At 38.4% G+C, this 16,323-nt stretch overlaps 1 protein-coding gene across 3 annotated transcripts in view; it reads right to left on the minus strand.

The window, feature by feature from the left end:
- Window positions 1–15,979, minus strand: part of nfe2l2a (nfe2 like bZIP transcription factor 2a) — a 57,122-nt gene extending 41,143 nt beyond the window's left edge. For 2 of the 3 annotated variants that reach the window (XR_011356826.1, XM_069935809.1), the window contains exon 1: window positions 15,785–15,979. Coding sequence is in view for 2 of the 3 variants with exons in the window: in XM_069935809.1 (XP_069791910.1) it covers window positions 15,785–15,823 (39 nt within the window). In the remaining variant the exon portion in view is untranslated. Of the gene's footprint in view, window positions 1–15,514; window positions 15,703–15,784 lie in introns of those variants that run through there. The other variant, XM_069935811.1, reaches the window with a different exon arrangement.
- Between the last annotated feature and the right edge of the window lie 344 nt (window positions 15,980–16,323).

A 16,323-nucleotide genomic window follows, 5' to 3' on the forward strand; every position in this document is an offset into this window, starting at 1 on the left:
ACCTACCGGGGACAAACATTACCTAAGTTGATGGAAGGAGAAGAAAAGAAAAGAATGGACTCTGTAGAATTTCTGGTATATTTTTGTTGAAGGACAACATTGTCTGACGGGTTTAATGCAACCTAAAATGGATGGGGGGGGGGGGGTGGGGGGGTGGCTAGGGAGGAGGGAGGGGGGAGGAGAAAAAGTCACTGTAAATGTGTGAAAAAGAAAAAGTGTATATCATGGCTAATGTGATTTATGGTGTGAAAAAATTTTTTTTTAAAAAATAATAAATAAATAAATAGATAAATAAATAAATAAATAAGACCAAGCCACCACTTCTTTGCCTTAATTCATTCCTGTACCTGAGGGTAGTTTCATATTCTGCACACTCACAAACCGGAGATCTGACAAGACAAACAGCGTTGTTCTATTTATTTAGACCAGTGGTTTTCAAACTGCGCCCCAGACTCACATTCCACCTTAAGCAATCCCCATGCCTTAAATGCTCTGTGATTAGTACGGGATTGCTTAAGGTGGTATGTGAGTGGAAAGAAAAAGTTTGAAAACCACTGTTTTAATTGTACCTGATTGACTCGTTATGTGCATGGTTTCATAACTCCAAAGGAAATGGACCAATGACAATTTTTCTCAAGCAAAATATTTCAGTTAACAATTAGGTCTCCGGCAGTGATTCTCAACTGTCCCTTCCCACTCACATTCCACTTTAAGCAATCCCCATGCCTTAAATGCTCTGCGATTAGTACGGGATTGCTTAAGGTGGTATGTGAGTGGAAAGAAAAAGTTTGAAAACCACTGTTTTAATTGTACCTGATTGACTCGTTATGTGCATGGTTTCATAACTCCAAAGGAAATGGACCAATGACAATTTTTCTCAAGCAAAATATTTCAGTTAACAATTAGGTCTCCGGCAGTGATTCTCAACTGTCCCTTCCCACTCACATTCCACCTTAAGCAATCCCCATGCCTTAAATGCTCTGCGATTAGTACGGGATTGCTTAAGGTGGTATGTGAGTGGAAAGAAAAAGTTTGAAAACCACTGTTTTAATTGTACCTGATTGACTCGTTATGTGCATGGTTTCATAACTCCAAAGGAAATGGACCAATGACAATTTTTCTCAAGCAAAATATTTCAGTTAACAATTAGGTCTCCGGCAGTGATTCTCAACTGTCCCTTCCCACTCACATTCCACCTTAAGCAATCCCCATGCCTTAAATGCTCTGTGATTAGTACGGGATTGCTTAAGGTGGTATGTGAGTGGAAAGAAATAGTTTGAAAACCACTGTTTTAATTGTACCTGATTGACTCGTTATGTGCTTGGTTTCATAACTCCAAAGGAAATGGACCAATGACAATTTTTCTCAAGCAAAATATTTCAGTTAACAATTAGGTCTCCGGCAGTGATTCTCAACTGTCCCTTCCCACTCACATTCCACCTTAAGCAATCCCCATGCCTTAAATGCTCTGTGATTAGTACTGGATTGCTTAAGGTGGTATGTGTGTGGAAAGAAAAAGTTTGAAAACCACTGTTTTAATTGTACCTGATTGACTCGTTATGTGCATGGTTTCATAACTCCAAAGGAAATGGACCAATGACAATTTTTCTCAAGCAAAATATTTCAGTTAACAATTAGGTCTCCGGCAGTGATTCTCAACTGTCCTTTCCCACTCACATTCCACCTTAAGCAATCCCCATGCCTTAAATGCTCTGTGATTAGTACGGGATTGCTTAAGGTGGTATGTGAGTGGAATGAAAAAGTTTGAAAACCATTGTTTTAATTGTACTAATTGACTTGTTATGTGCATGGTTTCATAACTCCAAAGGAAATGGACCAATGACAATTTTTTTCAAGCAAAATATTTCAGTTAACAATTAGGTCTCTGGCAGTGATTCTCAACTGTCCCTTCCCACTCACATACCACCTTAAGCAATCCCTTATGAATCACAGGACACTTATGGCTTAAGGTGGAATGTGAGTTTCGGGGGGCAGTTTGAAAACCACTAATTTGGACAAACAGCACGGCAACAGGCCCTCTTGGTCCATGGGCCCGTGCCGCCCAATTACATCCCACTGACCTACAACAGAGGTACATTTTGAATGGTGGGAGGAAACTGAAGCACCCAGAAGAAATTCACACAGACACAGGGAGATGTGCAAACTCCTTACAGACAGCACCAGATTCGAACCCCATTTGCTGGCGCTGTAACAGCGTTGCCCTGACCATTACGTTAATTTGAATTCTCCAATCGAACATCTAATTATTCTACAGTTGCTAACCCAAAATAAATCTGAAATTTGAACTGATCACAAATTCACCCACTAGCACTTGTGGTCTCTGGCTGTGCATGCCAAATGTATAATTTAAAAATTTTTTAAATCACCCCAAAATTCTTTCAATATCAGAGGTGACTTCTGTAGTTTATGGCATGAATAAACTTAGCATTTTTTTTCTACTACCCCAGTTCTTCAATACTGCTATTAGTAGCAGTAATGTTAGTCTCTTTGTCCACTCTCAGGACCTCAGCAATAGGAATTGTTCTTCGGAAATCTCAGTCTGCTCCATATACAGTACTAATGACAGCAACCTCTCAATTTTTTAAATCTCACTATTATAGCCATCATGCTCTTCACCTGCCAGTAATACCTGTCTATCTAGAGAACCCTGTTCAGGTACTCTCCTACTTGCAACCTATGAGACTTGCGTCCATCCACGCATACAACTGAATTTTTAAAAATATTTTTAAAATTATAAAATTTATGCGGTTTATGTTGTACTTGACAAACTACCACAGGGATACAGGGCACGTAAGACCCAAAATATGCCTAATTATATTGTTAGTTTGCGTCCTAGAGTCAAAAGGCTGAGCACGGCCATTTTGACACCTGAGCAGATGCGCGAGTCTGCAGTTGGCGCATGCGCAGTGGGTTTGTGTATTGGTGTTCAGTTGGCGCATGCGCAAGAGTTAAGGGCGCAAATTCAAAATAGTCAGGGCCAACCAATCTCCAATACACGAATCCACCGAAGACTTGTGCATGCGCACAGGAATCAAGATAGCCACGACAAGCCCCGGCTGACAAGGTAAGCTTAGAATCAGAATGTGGGAGGATTCACCAAGGTTAATTGACACATTCAGGAACATTTCAGTTGATATTGTCAAATCTACGATGAAATGAAGATTTGATGAAAATGTTTGCTTTACGACTTTGGTACTCAGAAGAAAGTTTCATCAAGAGAAATGAATGCAGTTAAAAAATCTTCAGGGACTATTACATACAAATCACAAGAAATGAATGATGTATTTAAGGAATTTTATTCTGAATTAAATAATTCAGAATCAGTACATGATGAAAGTAAGATTGACAATTTTTTATCTCAAATTACTTTACCTGGTCTGAATGATAGGAAACAGAAATATTGGAATGCAATATTTATGGCAAGGGAAATTAATAAGGTAATGAATTCAATGCAAAATAACAAATCACCAGGAGAAGATGGACCCTGTAGAATTCTGTAAGAAATTTAAAGATCTTTCAATACCTCCATTGATGGAGGTTTTAAATTACACTATGAAGGTACATTCTCCCCTAGAATCCTTTTTAATTCCAATTATTACAGTAATTTTGAAAAAAGATAGAGATTCAATGAAACCAATTTATTGATTCATGAATAGACCAATTTTATTATTAAATGTTGATTATAAAATATTAGCTAAAATATTAGCAAAGAGATTGGCAAAATATTTATTGAAACAAAATACATTTGGATCAAACTGGATTTATTAAGGATCAGAAATCCGCAGATAATGTAGTGAGGCTTCTTAGTTTGATACATTTGGATCTAAAAATGGGAGAGCTGAGTGTGGCAGTGACTTTGGATGATGAAAAGGCATTTGATAGATTAGAATGGGATTTTCACTTTAACGTTTTAAAGAAATGTAAATTAGGTTCAATGTTTATAGATTGGGTTAGAATGTATTTTAAAAAAACTATTGGAAAGGTAGTGACAAATGGGCACATTTCAGCATATTTTAAATTAACGAGATCAAGTAGACAAGGTTGCCCATTAGCTGAATTAATAAGACAAGATTCAAAGATTGTAGTTATTAAGGTGTAGCAAGAATATAAATTTATTTGCAGATGATGTTTTGATTTATTTAACAGATCCTTTATATTCTTTGCAACAACTTAAAATTAGAATAAAAGAATATGGAGACATATTGGGATATAAAATTAATTGAGAGAAAAGTGATATTATGTCTTTAGTTAATTGAGATTATTAAAAATGTAAGGAAGCAATTGAATCTAGACAGCCAGATCTTGGAATAAAATAGTTAGGAATTTGTGTGCAATCAAATTGGACAAAATTATTTAAATTAAATTATTTATTTTTATTAAAGAGAATATGGAAAAATGGAATATGTAATCTATTACTTTGATGGGTAGAGTAAATTGTGTTAAAGATGAATGTTTTTCCTCGAATACAATAATTATTTCAATTGATTCCAATTTCAATTCCTCAAAAAAATATTTAAGGAATTAAATGCTTGCGTTGGAAAATTTTTAAGGAAAAATGCCTAGGTTTTCTTTAGAGAAATTGACGTGGAAATATGATTTAGGGGGTTTACAGCTCCCAATTTTCTGAATTATTATAAGGCAGCACAGTTGAGATTTATTAATGTAATGTACGAGTTAAATAAATTTCCAGCATGGGTAAATATAGAACTTGATAAAATAGGAGAAACAGATCCACAACATTTTAAATATAAATAGAATGTTTAAGACTGTTAATATCAAATAAAGAAACACCCATGTTGAAACATTTAATTGAACTTTGAAATAAAATTGACAAAGAGATTAGTGGAAGAGGTTTAATGCCCGGAAGAACACTATTTCAAAATAAACATTTCATTTTCCATGGAAAATAAAAACTTTAAAATTTGCCAAAATTGTGGTATTAGGAAAGTTAAAGATTGTTTTGAAGCCAGGAAATTTATTACTTTTAGTAGAATGAAGGAAAAGTTTAAGATATTGGAAAATACAAAATTTTGTTATTATCAAGTTAAGAGACATTCTGTGAAACTCTTGGTCAAGATTTAGTATTACCAGAGAAGTAGAATTATGATTAAGTACTAGGGATGTAAAGAAATTCATTTCAGAGATGTATAAATTATTACAAAGGAAGGCTCGAAAGGAAGGAGTTTGTAAATCAAGACATAAATGGGAAGTAAATGTAAATAAGCAAATAGAAGAACATAGATGAATTCAGATATGTAGAGAGTATGAGAAGTACAATATATGTGAGCTATCAGTCAGCTGGTACAATAGTTTCATGAACTGGAAAATCTGGTTTTACGCCAAAAAACAAAAATTGCACAGAAACTACTAAAATATCTTGATCATAAAGTTATGTTTACACCAGTTTATTATACAGAACTGGCAGAAAGACCAGTTTGCATTTGCAAATATAGGAAACAAACAAAACTCCCATGAATTTTGACATGATAGGCACTGGAACCATGGAATTGAAAGGTGGTAAAACTGTGCAAACCAGAAGTACAGGCCAAGGGACCAGGTTTACCGTGGTATTATCGGGCATGGCTGACAGTACAAAGTTAAGATCCATAGTAATCTTCAAATTCAAACCAAAAATGAAATTCGCTGCAGGTATTTTTGAACATTTTCATGAAAAAGAATGGATGGATGAAAGCGGTGTAAAACTAGGGATAGACAATGTGTGGAACAGGTGGCCAGGAGGTTTACACAAGGAACTGAATTTGTTACTCTGGGATATGTTTCCTAGCCACTTAACTGAGAACACTACATTATCCCGGGTGGTTTGACATCTCTATTGCAACCTTTTGATGTCTGCTTGAACAAGCCATTCAAAGACTGTGCATGAGGAATGGAATTCATGGATGTTGAGTGCAGAAGAGTCATTTACAAAAGGTGGCGCAATGCATGCTGCATCACTTGATGTGCTGTGTAACTGCATGCTCAAGACAGTGATAAAAATCATTTTAAAAAGTGTGTTATCTCTTGTGCAATTGATGGCAAGGAAGAAGATTTATTGTGGGTCACTGACAACAAAGCTGAAACTGCCTCATCAGATACAGACTGGGACCTATAAGATGACGGTTTAAAAAGTGAGAGTATGGATGTGCTTGCTACCATCTTTCCTTAAGAATGATTTTGAAGGGTAGTCAAGGTGTGTAGTTTTCAGACAAAGATAGAAATTTTGAAGGGGGCTAATTGCGTTGTTTTCATTGAAAGTATGTCGCAGTCAGGTTTTTGTTTTCGTTTTTCAAGGGTCAACTTATGCCCTGGATCAGCACGGATTGGATTTTGAACTGAATTTAAGGTCTCAAAAGTATATCCGGCGTACATCAACTCCCCCCCCCCCCCACCACCCTTTTATTGAGAGTTTTTTTGGGGATTTCACGACTCGACTTATATGGTAGTTAATTTTAATCTATTTGCCTTTGTTTGATAAAGTCAAGGATATTTTTAATGGCTTTTTTGTCTACCAATTTCAGACTCAAGTACTTTCAACACCTTTTCTCTTTAAAAGTTCACACTATCTCTCCTTATCACCCTGCCAAAAGATCTGTTCAGTGCTCTGCGATAGAGATTTTATCTATTTAATTAATCCATGATTTTTTCCCCCTAAATTGTGTAATTCAGCACCTTGTTTCTTTATTTGTCACCTATAAACTTAAATTATTAATGTATAGATCAAACTCAAGGCTACTACTGTATCAAGATATCAATAGTTCCAACACTGACTACATAGGGATACTATTGCACACATTAGTTTAGTCTGGAGAACAGGCACCAACTTACTACCTTCTGTTCTTCAGCAAATTACACATCCAAAAAGCAATGCTGCCTCAATCCTGTTACCTTCCACTTTACCAATATATTACATTCTGCCAAATCAAAAAAAAAAATCCACCAGCTGACAACTTCACCAAATACTCCAAACGAGTTAGTCCAGAAACATTAGACTTGAACTTCCAAAAACTGCAAACATTAATACAAGTATCAGATAAGGCTTGGTTTCGACATAGAGGTTGCACCCAGTTCTATTGGATCACACATCTTGCTCTTTAGATGGTTTTGGGAGATTGTTCAACAAAGGCCTAGGATGTTCATATGCTTTCTCTTATGTCTTCCTTAAATTTCTCCACCTTTACCATTAAGCTGATTTATCTTTAATTGGTGCATTTATCTCACTCTTGGTTTCAAAACAGGCAGTGCCATGGTGAACCAGATAGCCCTGCTACCTAACAATTCTGGTGTCCCTTGCTTGATCCTGACTTTTGATGCTGTCTGTGGAGTTTCCACATTCTTCAAACAGAATGGGTTCCCCCAGTGCTCGGATTTTCTCCCACACCCCAAACATAAACTAAGGAAGCTCAATGGTGACTGTGAATTAAACCTTGCATAGATGGGTGGCAAGAAAACTGGGAGGGGGAGGTTGGCACATGAGAGAGTTAAGTTGCAAGGAAATAGGTGGCGAGATGGCTCACCTCTCGGAACCAGTATAAACTCTTTGGCAATTTAAAGAAAGATGGGTGCAACGGTTACTAGCCTACATTACTTATACACCTCTCCCATATCTCATGAACGGAGGACAACTCTGGGTAGTCTTTGTATTTACCAGCTCGTTCAGACGTGACAACCTTTCTACTTTCAAGAAGCTGGGTATCCCAAAACATTATTTCTCCTATAGTAATTGCTGCTTATCACCAACAACCGAGTACAATAATGAACTATTCGGACTTCAAGAATCCAATCTAAACTAATCTCACTGTTCATGTGCATCTCCAACCATTCACTCTGACAAAGCATGCAGTGTTACATTAATTTATGCCTACAAGAAAAAAAAACATGCCCCTCGTACTTTACTATGGGTAAACTAATGAGTCCAATTCATTAATAAAGTATTTTTTGGCATTTTATTCCATTCACTCTTTCAAAACCCTTGATCATTCAAAAAAAAAATCAGCTCCTCTTCTACTAAAATGAAAATTATTTTAACGTCTCAAATCTATCCAGACAAATTGAGTTTCTACACAAAGACTAATCATTTGTTTCTACATACTCTGTTATTTAATTTCCTATGTATAATGAGGTGATGGTATTATGCACACAACACCCCAAGACTCAACTGCTTTATTCATGTAATGAAGCCCTATGTTACAATTGTATAGATTTTCTTGGTCAGATATCAATTTCCACCAAAACACAAGCTCAATAACTGCAGTCTCACCAAGCACTTCCTATCTATCATCCCCTTTCATGTTGGTGTGTTGAATCTTGATCCTCTAATCACCTTTTGTTTAAATGTCCTAGTTGCCTCATGTGAGAGTATAGATATGATTTTGGGAGATAAATTGGGGAAGGTTTGTTAGAGTAGGTCACATACAAACACTTTAAAACAGATCTTATTTAAAATACTGGAGCTCTGCCCCATGGTAGACGTATTGGCTCCAGAGCTTTTGAAGAGTGATGAAGAGACTTCACTAATGGATTGTTGTTTTCAAAAGGCAACAGAGAGAGAGAGAGAGAGAGAGAGAGAGACACACACACACACACACACACACACACACACACACACACACACAGATCACTTGTACAGTGTTACAGCCAAACTAGGCTTGTATTCTCTGGAATTTAGAAGAGGGGGGATCTTATAGAAACATAAAATTCTTAAGGGTTTAGACAGACTAGATCCAGGTAGGTTGTTTCCAATGCTGGGAAAAACCAGAACCTGGGGTCACAGTTTAAGGATAAGGGGAAATTTTTTAGGACTGAGATGAAGAAGAATTTCTTCTCTTAGAGAGTGGCAGACCTGTAGAATTCTTTGCCACAGGAGGCCGGTTCCTTGTCCCTTGTGGCTAAGGGGATCAAGGGGTATGGGGGAGCGTGGCAAGATGGCCACGTGTGGTTCCACCTTCCCCCAGTTAGACTTCTAAATACCCAAATTTAAAATTTGAAAAAAATGGTTAAAAATAATATTTACAGACTTTGGAATATTGGAGGATAGCAATGGCTGCAAACGTGAAAAAAAATCAAAAGCTCAATTGCAAAAGAAATGACCTTACTAAAGTGTTGAAGAACTGAGGCCTACTTACCAAGTTGAAGCCACAGAGTCGTCGACTGGAGTCCCCAAGCCGGCTGAGTATTACGCCGGCGCCGATCACGCAATCGCAAGATGGCGCCGGCTCTGTGACGGGCTCAGCCGGCCCTGACTTGCGCCCACGTGAGTCTGGGGGGTGTGGGCAGATTGACCGAGCGAAGACAGACCCACGAGCCCACAACACTACCTGGCGGTCCGGGAGCGCGCAGTGTAGCGTCTGAAGACGCACCTGCACGGTCGATGACTTTGCCGGGTATGCGCAGAGTGTCGCAAGTCTGGGAATTACTGGACAAGGTGTGGGCTGTGGGGGAGCCCGAACGGCGGCAGGCTGATGAGGTCAGCACACTGTCGACGGGCATCCAGACCCGCAGCCACACTGGAAGAGGACCTATGATGTAAGGGGAGGAAGAAAGATCAACGTTACAGGAACTTACACAGGAAGAAATGGGGACTGAGACCAGAGAAGGTAGGCCTTAAAGGGAGGTGATGGAACCTGGACTGGATTCTGGGTTCAAAAATTTGGAAGGGATTGCTCATCAAATGGAAAATATGTCAATACAGATGTCTACTCAGATGACTCAAGGATTTATGGAAGTGAAAACTAAAATGACTACTATATGTGAAGAAATGACCTGTATGAAGCAAGATATTAATGTAGTTAAAAATTATATTAGTAGATGTATAAAATCAGTGGACACTGTACAAGATCATTTTAAAAAGATTGAAGAAGCTTTATTTGAATGCAAGAACCAAGTGGAGTGTAATAGAGAAAAAATGAAAAAAGTGGAGGATTCGTTCATGGAGTTGGGGATCCAGAAGGAGGAATTATTGAAGAAGATTGATTGATTAGAAAATCAGGGTCGAAGAAATAACGTAAAAATAGTAGGTCTTCCAGAAGACACAGAAGGTTCTGATCCGGTAAAGATTTTTAAGAAATGGATTCCTGAGGTGTTGGGCAAGGAACTTTTTCCAGATGGTCTGGAGTTAGATCGAGCACAAAGGAAGAAACTGTTTCCAGGCCAACCACCATGAGCAGTTTTGATTCGCTGTTTGAAATACCAGGACAGAGAAATGATACTACGAAGGCACGACAGAATCAGGCTCCAATGATGGTCCAGAATAATAGGATTTTTTTAATGCCGATTTGAGTCAAGAAATTATTAGAAGGCACCGAGAATTTAATTCAGCTAAAGAAGTATTGTGGCAAAAGGGATATAAATATGCTTTTCGTTATCTGGCTGTGTTGAAAAGTTTTTTTATGGGAACTTTCAATCTCAATTCTTTGAAAATGATCATGATACATTAATTTTTGCTAATTCATTGGTGGATTTACGAGGAAATGGACAGTTGTCATTATCGTCACCTAAGAGGAGGGTAAATGGCAATGGGAATGGGAAGAATGGAAAACCTGGAAAGAATGGGAAGAAAGCTGAATTGACACAAAGTCTTCTTGATATTGAAGATCCAGAACAATCATTGGGACTGGAATCATTGGGTTGATTATTTTTGTTTCAGTATTTTGTGAAAGTCTGACTGGGAAGAGGGAGGGGGTGGATGACACTGAGACCTTCAGTCATCTGCCACTAGTGGGTTTTACCACACCCAGATTTTTAGGGGGATACTACTTTTTAAGTAGTTGGTTTTGGGGATTGTTAGTTTTTTGTTCCTTTTTTTGGAATATTACATAAGGGGGAGTTAGAATATTAAGGGAATTAGAAGGGGAGCATTATTTTATAGTAGTGGAATATATTATTAGATTAATATATGTCTAATTTGAATTTTGCAACTTTTAATGTTCAGGGTTTGAATAACCCAATTAAGTGTAAAAGAGTTTTGGCCATTATAAGAAAAATGAAAGTTGATATTGCTTTTTTGCAAGAAACACATTTGACTGAAAAAGAGTATTGAAATGGAAGACAGAGTGGGTTGGTCATGTGTTTTCTTCTTCTTTTAATTCTAAAGCAAAGGGTGTAGCGATTTTAATTCATAAGAAATTACCATTTGAATTGAAATCGTTTAAAGGAAATGCTGGGAGGGTTTTGATGGTTAATTGTAAAATTTTTACTGAATCGTTGACTTCGTTAAATATTTATGCACCTAATGTAGATGACGAACGGTTTATGTCAGAAGCCTTTTTATTGCTTAATCAGGCCAATAGTAATATTTTGGTCAGGGGAGATTTTAATTGTGTTTTGGCTCCTTTATTGGATAGATCTCCGAAAAGTTTAAGGGAATCTAAGGTGGCAACACAAATAGGAGCTTTGATGAAGGATTTGAATCTGGTTGATGTTTGGAGGAGAGTAAACCCTACAGAGAAAGACATTTCCTTTTATTGCACTCGACATGATTCCTTTTATTGCTCTAGACATGATTCCTTTTCTAGAATAGATTTTTTTTGGGTTTCGGCACATCTGCAAAGTAGAGTATTACAGGTTGAGTATAAAAGTCAGGTTATATCGGTTCATTCTGTTATTTTTTTTCCTGTGTAGGTTCAGAAGTAGTATAATCATCTTATAGATGGAGGTTTAATACAATGCTATTGAAGAAACCGGAGTTTATTACTTTTGTTAAGGAGCAGATTAATTTGTTTTTGGCTGAGTATGTCAATTCAGTATGTAGTAATTTTGTATCGTGGGATGCTTGAAAGCATATTTACGAAGGCAAATTATTAGTTATACTACGAAAGTTAAAAAGCAATATGCGACGGAAAGCTTAATGTTAGAGAAACAAATTACTGAATTGGAAAAGGAATGTCAGAAAGATGTTACAGAAGATAAAAAAAGCTGCTTTAATGAAGTTGAAATTACGTTATAATACTTTACAAACTTATCAGTATGAGCGTCTACTTTATCAATCTAAGCAAAGTTATTACGAACTGAGTGAGCAAGCTCATAAGGATTTAGCATGGGAATTAAAAACAGAACAGACATCACAAATTATTAATGCTGTGAAAAAGAATTCAATAGTTACCTATAAACCTCAGGAAATTAATGATCAGTTTTATTCATTTTATCAAAAATTATATACTTCTGAGGGGATCAAGGGGTATGGGAAGAAGGCAGGAACCAGGTACTAATCAGCCATGATCATATTGAATGGCGGTGTAGGCTTGAAGGGCCAAATGGTCTACTCCTCCATCTATTTTTCTACATTTCTAGGACAAGCTGGGAAGCTTAAGGAAACCCCCCCTATTTTGGAAGACAGCCTGGTCAAAGCCCTTGTAGTTCATGCAAGAGGGGAGAACTGGTTGTCTAATGTTTCACTTGGAATAAAAGAAACAAAGGAACTCTTTGTGGTGACCTGAAAGAAAGAGGTCATCATCTGGAGAACCCTGAAGGGGCAGGTTTTGTCAGCAAGACATTAGAGTGACTGATGGAAGTACATCAGTTGTGGATGTCCTGGAAACCGACAAGAACCTTCCTGAGCGGTGACCATTTACCCAAAGCCTGCTGAACTTTATAAACGTTAAATTCTGTGCACAGTATAAGAATTGCCTGCAACCAGTGAACTTGGAGGAATGAGAAGTGAGATTGGACTGTGAATCAAATAACTTTTCTGAACTTACACACACATTACATACACATTTGCTTAGAATTAGAAGGGTTTTAGGTTATGTAAGTCATAGAGATACGTTAAAATTTGATTCTATTTTCAGGTTTAAAGATAATTAAAAGCAACTTTTGTTTAAGTGACCCTTTGTCTTGGTGAATATTTATTACTGCTGGGTTTTGGGGTCCTCTGGGCTCATAACACTCCACTTTACAACATCTGTACACTTATCCTGCACCACCCCAAATTATAACACTGACATAGCCTACTTGCCTCCCAACACTCCCCTTATTCCAGTTTAGCTACCTGCAATGTCTTAATCTCCTCAATGTCCTCTTTACCTCCATTTTCCTTTATGAGGGAAAGTTGGAAATGGTGGCTAGGATGTGGCAAGGCAATAGCTTTGACTGGCTTAATTTGGAAATAAAGAAAATTTGACTCCATAGGAATCTGGATGTTGGACAACAGAGTGAAAAAAAATGACAATGTAGAGAACATCTTTGCGTGATGCTTCTGACAGGCAAAGTATATTTCAAAAGAGTTGAAAAGGAATTAGACTAAGAGAGGGAGAAATTGTATTAGTTGGCCTGAAATTGATGGATACATTTGTGTTTACTCTACTCACAGCCTAGGTCACAACAGGCAAAACCCTCCACTATTAAGGACATCTACAGGAGAGCAGTAGCAATCAACGATTCATACCACCCAGCACGTCCTCTGTTCTCGCTGCTGCCATCAGAAAAAAGGTGTGGTGCCATGAGACTTGCACCACCAGGTTTAGGAATTGCTGCTTCCCTTCCACCATCAGACTCCTCAATAACAAACTCAATCAAGGCCTAATTTAAGGACTCTGACTTGCACACTTTATTGATTTTTGAAAATTCTCTCTTCATTGCAGTTTGTTTACATTAATTATTTGTTTACAGTTCTATTTGTTTACTTGTATATGCTATGTACAGTTTTTTTTACTGCCAATTAGTGGCAATTCTGCCTGGTGCACAGAAAAATGAATCTCAGGGTTGAATGTGATGTCATGTATGTACTGACAATAAATCTGAAATCTACTCATTCCATAGCACTGATAATGAAATAACCCAAAATAAACATGAGCATCTGCTCCAATCAAGATGGAAATAGTTAAATTTAGACCTAGCCACATCACCCACAAATAGATAAACCAACATTCATCCATTTTCTTGCTAATCCCATGGCCTTGCTCATTTGGATTCAAATTTTGGTAACAAAACCAATAGATAGTGGAGTCATTTTTTTTAAGCTTGTGACTTCTGATCCCACAAACTGGAGGTAATTTGCAGCCAAACCAAGTGTTGCAATCTTCCAAACTGCAATACAAGATCATTCACAATGTCAAAGTACATAAATATTCCCACTTCAGACATTAAAAGATACATATCTAATCAGATAATGATTTTTCACCCCTCTGTTTCTTTTCAATATATTTGGTTTGTATAACTGCTGTGAACTTAGTTGCTTGAGAGCAGCCATCAACTCCTGATATTTTACCAGCAGCCAATATAGAACATAATCTCACAATAGAGGCCTTTTGGACGATGAAATTGTGCTGATCTTTGTCAACCGACTCTGTCCCTTTGGTTCTGATGATTTAACAATTGGATGCAAACATAGAGAGATGGGTTTTTTGCAAAAAAAAAACCTTTGAAGATACTAGCATTTGAATTGTTGATTGCTTTAACATGAGAAATAAAAACATTTTTTTTACCCCAAATGGATCCATTTTTTTGTGTCCCATTTTAGTTCACATTCTATTATTTAAAAAAACCATCAACTTTTCTTGAATTACAAATTGTTGTATTCTTTATTTCCTTCATCTGTTTCTCTACCAAATTTCTTCTATTTTGCTTTTAATCTTGCATTTTTCTATTTGGCAAACAGCAACTTCTCATCTTTCATTAAGATTGGTCTTCAAACTTTTTAAAAAAAACATCAGTCCTAAGGTCTTAAATCCCAATACTGCATCTTGCCTGCTACCACGACTATTTACCACCTTGAGAAAGAATGCCCAGTGCAAGTTGTGGGGAGATGGCTTGGGGGGGAAAAAAAACCCATTGGTTCACATGTTTTACAACATTTAAAAAAAAGGTATTCGTGGTCATATCTTCAATGAATCGAATCCAGGAAAATCTGTGCAAAGTGTGGTGATGAACTCAAGGTACCCGAATACACGAGCTTGAAAGAGCAGAACAGAATTAATTTGGAGGAACAGAAATTATAACAACCTCCCTCCATAAGTTGGAAATGCGAACACATCGGCTTTGATTCTTAAAAGTTAAACGCGATACAATCATAATTAGCCCAAAGCACATTTCCATGGAGGCTGCAACATCCCAAGGTAGGAGCCCTGTCGAGCTGTCAAACGATCAGCTTTCAGCACCCTGATAAAAATGGTTCCAGTGCCCCTGACTCGTGATCCTCACTGGACAGGTAATATTTCACAACACCAACGCGCAATGTTAAGACGTCTGCATTAATCATTAAAGCTCCTCTGAAACTATTTTCTCCACGAAAAAGTCTGAGCAGGACTCACTCAGTTGTGAGCATTGGGCAAATAAAGAACATCGACTCGTTGAGGGCTGGTAACAGAGGAAAAGGGTCCAGTTTAAAAGGAACAGAAAATCCTCATCACTGCATGTGCCTAGGGACAAAAATGCAAGGACCAAATCTTTTCAGACAAGCGTCTCTCTCTCACTTGTCATTTTGGATTCCAGCCACTCGCCGAGCCGAGATCAGCTGGAACCCTCCCCACGGTCTGAACCGACCCAAAGCAACGAACGTTACCATGATCGTGCGTGCGAAGCTCCTTCTCTTTGCACCAGCTCTTATCAATATTCCAGAATGACTTTGCACAATGGTGCAAAGTTTGGCGCAGGATCGGAAATAACGCTCTTGGTGAACGCCCACGTTTAGTGTCCCCTTCTCAGCCAAGAGTGGGAGTGGATGGACAAGGACTTGAACCAGGAGGATGTTAAAGGGACCGGGGTAAAAAGTTTACGACCTCGCCTGGACGCGCCAGACTCCCGCCGGGGGAAGCATTGCCGATCGCGTTACCTGGTGCTCCTGCGCCACCGGCCGCTCAAGCTCCATCATCCCCGGAGAACAGATCACATGCACTCAATCTGGCCACTTCAGTTCTTCTAACGCAGCTCGCCCAGCCGCTCAGTGCAGGTCCCTCCCACCCGAGGGTGACGCAAATCCTTCTGCCAATCGTCGAGTTGGTTCCGTTCCGTCCTCCCGACTTGAGCCAACCTTGTTTTTCCAATTTTCTTTGGACTGACAGCCCCATTCACCTTTCTGATTTCCAACACGGGAGTGGGGCGGGCGGGCGGGGGAACTCCTTCCAGGCAGCGCGGGATTCGAACCCCTGTCTGTCCCGATCCGATCGCTGCGCTGTCGAGGCGTTGCGCTCATCCCTGCGCCCGCGTAGTTTCCCAGAAGGGAGAGGCAACGATGGACATGTTTCACCCGACCTGGGGCTTCTGAATCACCTGAAGCAAATGTGACCTTGGTGCTGATGGATAAAGAAAGATTAGTTCATGTGACAGTTCCAAAACTCACCAATTCTAGAAACAAATAGTCATTTTAGACAC

This window comes from Narcine bancroftii, chromosome 4, assembly GCF_036971445.1.
Source record: "Narcine bancroftii isolate sNarBan1 chromosome 4, sNarBan1.hap1, whole genome shotgun sequence".
NCBI classification, from domain to species: Eukaryota; Metazoa; Chordata; class Chondrichthyes; order Torpediniformes; family Narcinidae; genus Narcine; species Narcine bancroftii.